This window comes from Montipora foliosa, chromosome 10 (genome assembly GCF_036669935.1).
Source record: "Montipora foliosa isolate CH-2021 chromosome 10, ASM3666993v2, whole genome shotgun sequence".
Lineage (NCBI taxonomy): Eukaryota > Metazoa > Cnidaria > Anthozoa > Scleractinia > Acroporidae > Montipora > Montipora foliosa.
The window spans coordinates 25,482,951-25,487,612 of NC_090878.1; the positions used below are offsets into that span (position 1 = coordinate 25,482,951).

At 40.7% G+C, this 4,662-nt stretch overlaps 1 protein-coding gene across 1 annotated transcript; it reads left to right on the forward strand.

Moving 5' to 3' along the window:
* Positions 1-1,769: 1,769 nt before the first annotated feature.
* On the forward strand, positions 1,770-4,117 carry LOC137972680 (uncharacterized). The gene is made up of 2 exons (XM_068819408.1): positions 1,770-1,819; positions 3,412-4,117. Exons 1-2 carry the CDS (start codon positions 1,770-1,772, stop codon positions 4,115-4,117), a joined length of 756 nt encoding a protein of 251 aa, XP_068675509.1.
* The last annotated feature ends 545 nt before the right edge of the window (positions 4,118-4,662 follow it).

The window sequence follows — 4,662 nt, forward strand, 5'->3', positions numbered from 1 at the left end:
GTATCCTAAACATTCATAAAAGCTAACCTTAAACCTAAAAACTTTTGTTTAGGCCTAATTAGGCCTAAGGTTAGCTTTTAAGAATGTTTAGGATAGTTTCTGTATTGGTGAAACAATGACCTGCAACCCGCGACCTGCGACCTGCGACCTGCGACCTGCAAATTAGACCCGCCGCTTGTTTATCCACACCAGTAGTGCTTTGTTGTAGTGACGTCTGTTCAGACATGTATTCTGAACCAGGATCAGAAGTACTCTGCAAATTATTATTTAGTTTGAAGGTTAGGCTCTTAATTGAAAGGACAAGGGGAATATGGGGAGGAGGGCGGAGTGCGGAGGGTCGGGCGGGGTTGGCGCAGTGGTAAGATCTCTGTCTTCCAACTTTAAGGTCCCAGGTTCCATTCCCGGTTCTGCCGAGACTGGAATATTTGGCGACCTTCTTTCCCGCTGAAGTTCACTCAGCTTTCCATCCTTCCGAGGTCGGTAAAATGAGTACCAGCATGCATGGACGGCTTAGAAGTGGCTGCAATTTGCGCCTGTATATGCTTCCAGTCCGCTGGGGGTAAATTAATCATTGTAAAGCGCCTTTGAGACTTGTGATAAAGGCGCTATATAAATGCACCACTTTACTTCACTTTTTGTATAATTATCCAGAAGAATGAAAAGAGTTCCATATTGCATGTCTTTAATTTGAAGAATTTCCTCATCACAGTTTCTCAAAAAGTGTTCAGCATCCATAAACAAGTTCTAGTTTAAACATAATTCTCCATGGCTTAGGTGTATCAGTAACCTTGCTTTGGAAAAAGTGTTTCAAATACAGAATTAAAAATTAGGATGAAAAGAACTGACAGCATGTTTTCTGCTGTTTAGAGAGATGTGCAGTGGCTCAAAATTGGAACAATGGGCAGAAGAGAGGCTGGCTGGCTGAGAGGTCAAGTTTTGAGGAAAGGTGTTACCTTGAGAACCAGTAGTGAATGAAGATAAACGGGCAGATTGGTTATGTGAAACAGCCATATTTGAAGCTCTTGAAGTTCTGGATTATGATTGGAATGTTAAACACTCATAGATGATTAATTTGTATGCGGTAAAATTGACAGATGTGCTGAATTCATCAGGCTCATACAAATGGGATTCTTTGTTGCTTATAAATTCAATGTACACTTAAGATTTCACTAGTTGGAGTCACATCCTACATGAATAAGATGTTGCATGTCATAGTCTTAGTAAGGTGACCAGCAAGTTGATATGAAGAAAAACACTCGTGATTATTACGTTTTTGATATCCATTTATTGTGAATACAGTTGTTGACCATTTCCTCATATCTTATACTTCCGAAGGACTAACAAATTAATGTAAATTATAGTTCTATACTTGTAAAAATTTAAAAAGGTTGGAGCTTGATATTAAAAAAGGAATACTCTTTGATGTGTTACTCTTAACATCGCTTTTTTCCCTGGGCCTGGTCTGTCATTTTGTAATCAATTTTCAACTTGAATAGTCTGATTCTTTGGAAATGAACAGAGAGAAGGGGGAACTAAATTTGCTTTTAGGTGATAAGATCATTCTTACAGACTGAGAGAGGTGTACAAGGTTCAAGATGGCAGCTTGTTCATTTACAACTTGGGATTCATAGACCTTGCTATGCCCTTAGAAAGTGGTTATTTATTTCAGTTCCCTAGATTTAGTTCCCTAGGGATTTGGGGATGTGCTTAACCAGCTATCTTGCTCTAGTTCCCTGAAGCGAACACCATATAAACTAAGTAATTTTCAAATGGGAGGTGCTCCATGCAATACACGAAACCAAGAAGACGACTTTCAATGGTATGCATGGACGAATACACGTGATAAGCTGACTAGCAGCTTCAAACATTCCACAGAATCTAAAAAATTTCCCGTGGTAAAATTATCAACTCTCTATTCTCTGGCTGTTTACTCAGACCATAATTTGGCCAAAGCTGCTGTTTAATTGGCCCGGCGTTAACGTTCGTTCACGTTCATGCCAATAAACATGAAACCGAAAAAAGGCAAGCTACCGTAAACTTTGGGTGTGAACATTTATTTTCATAATGGAGCTGAAATTCTTCATATTTTAACACATTTCAAACAAGAACGCCCAACAGAGCAGAAGAGAGTGCAGTGAGAGGTAAACACGAAGGTTGGAATCAAAACTAACGAGGAAAAATGTCTGTCCAGTCTGCTTATGTGTGTTTGAAGAGCCCTTCGAATTTTGCAACTTTCGCAAATAACTAAGCCTTATAAAGATTACTGACTCTGTGAGAGTTCCACACCAGAACAACTTGGTTTCTCTTTATTATTCGAAAGTACTTTGCTGTGACTTTTTGCCATAAACAGCCCAACCGTCTCTCGATCTTTTGAGACCGTCTACACGTAAGCCAAGGAATATAAACGACACAGATAACGACACCAAATTTGAAACTTTTGGTCACGGAGACCGCCATTATTTTGGTTGCTGCTAATGGTAGGCCAGCGGATACGCCCATAAGAGATCTCAAAGTCGCGCACGCGCAGACAGAATACTCATCTGCTCTCTGTAAACAAAAGCTGGAGTATGGCCTCCTCAATGAGCTCTAAACTTGAGCCCGTGATATGGTCACGTGATACTGGTTACATTGGCATACATGGAGGGGTGGACGTAACGTCGTACGGTCGTACGGTGACCAAAACCAAACTTTTAGATGGGTTACCATATTTTATTTCATAGGTACTGAGATTTATCCACGAAAATGATGTGAATAAAATTCGCACTGATTCTGAATGTACCCAATCAGGAACACGAACGATAAAATTTCACTGTGAAGAAATATCGATCGTCCAATTTGTCCATCAAACACTACCACGAAAAAAACCTCAGTACCTATGAAATAAACGCATTACAGCATGGAAAATGCTTTCCACTATTTTTATTCACTCGTTGTTTCGAATCAGAAAACTCACTCGTTCGCTGCACTCACTCGTTTGTTTTCTGATACTACTCAATTCGCCAATAAAAATCGTACGCGCGCATTTTCCATGAAGTAATCTCTATTTCTTAACTATGAAGCTCCGTGCGCGTGCACGCTTTTGCGCGCGCGGAGCTCTGCTATGACAATGGCTCACATCAGACCTGACCTCACGCAAATGCGAACTGTAAATATCCTACTTCTTACTTTGGGCCATGCGTTGTTCAGTTGAAGGGACCTATTTTCAGTAATTCCAACTACTTTAAGACAAATCCAATCGGGAGACTTCATGACCATTACTTAGACATCGTCCTTCAATAATATCTTGGACCGTTTATGAAATGAAAAACGTCGGTATCACAGGTGTAACCATAGAATTATACTTACTTTGGTTGACTTCATTCCGTCTACCTCGTCCTCACTTTTTGTTAATGGAATTCCACCATCGTGTAGGTCATCTACCGGGACTGTCGCGGATCTGGTATCATTTAAAAGGAAAAAAAATTATGTTACGCATTTGCTTAAAGAAGCTAAATCAGCTTTTCTTGCCGAGTTCATCGATCAAAACGCTGATCATCAAGATAAGCTATTTCGAGCTGTGAAAGACCTTTTAGTGGAAAAGAATACACTAGACTTCTCAGACTATGCTGACAAATCAGCTCTTGCAAATGATTTGGGGAGGTATTTTGTGCAAAAAGTTATTCGACTGCGAGATGAGCTTGATCAGTGTGCTGTCGAGGATTATGCTGACACCAATAGCGATTTACCAACTTCATTATTTATTCAGAAATTTACGCCACTGTCTGAAGAGGATGTGTGCAGGCTTATTGCAAACTCCAAATCTACATCTTGCTGCCTCGATCCTATTCCCACACCTTTACTTAAGTCTTGTATTGAGCCTCTTATCCCAGTGATTACGAAGATAATTAACATCTCGTTGGATTCTGGAATCTTTCCTGCAAACTGGAAAGTGGCTGTGGTTATACCTTTGCTGAAGAAATTGGGTGTAGACTCAGTGTTTAAGAACTTGCGTCCCGTGAGCAATTTAGCCTACATCTCTAAGCTTTTAGAACGTGCTGTATTTAATCAGATATATGACCACATAGTCCGGTCAGATCTTTTATCCGCTGTTACAATCTGCATCTCGCCGACATCATAGCACGGAGACAGCGTTAGTCAAGGTCGCCTATGATATTCTTTTAAACATGAACTCGCAACGCGTTACTCTACTTGTCCCCTTGGATTTAAGTGCCGCATTCGACACGGTGGATCATGGAATTTTGCTTAGACGCCTGAGCACAAGTTTTGGTATACGCGGGAGAGCTCTAGAGTGGTTTTCGTCATACTTGTTGGGGCGTAGCCAACGTATTCTGTTCGATGGGGTTAAATCAGATAGCTTCGATTTGCGCTTCGGTGTTCCACAGGGAAGCTGTCTGGGTCCGCTTCTTTTTGGGTTCTACGCCCCAAGCTTTTCGAGATAATACAAGCGCACCTACCTGACGCTCATTGCTTCGCTGATGACACTCAACTTTACTTGTCTTTTAAGCCCAACAGTCCGACGGATCAGGCAGAGGCGGTGTGCGCCATGGAAAGATGCATTGGTGACTTAAGAAAATGGATGTACCAGGATAAATTAAAAATTAATGATGATAAGACTGAATTTCTTATTATTGGATCTAGACAGCAATTGTTGAAAATTAATCC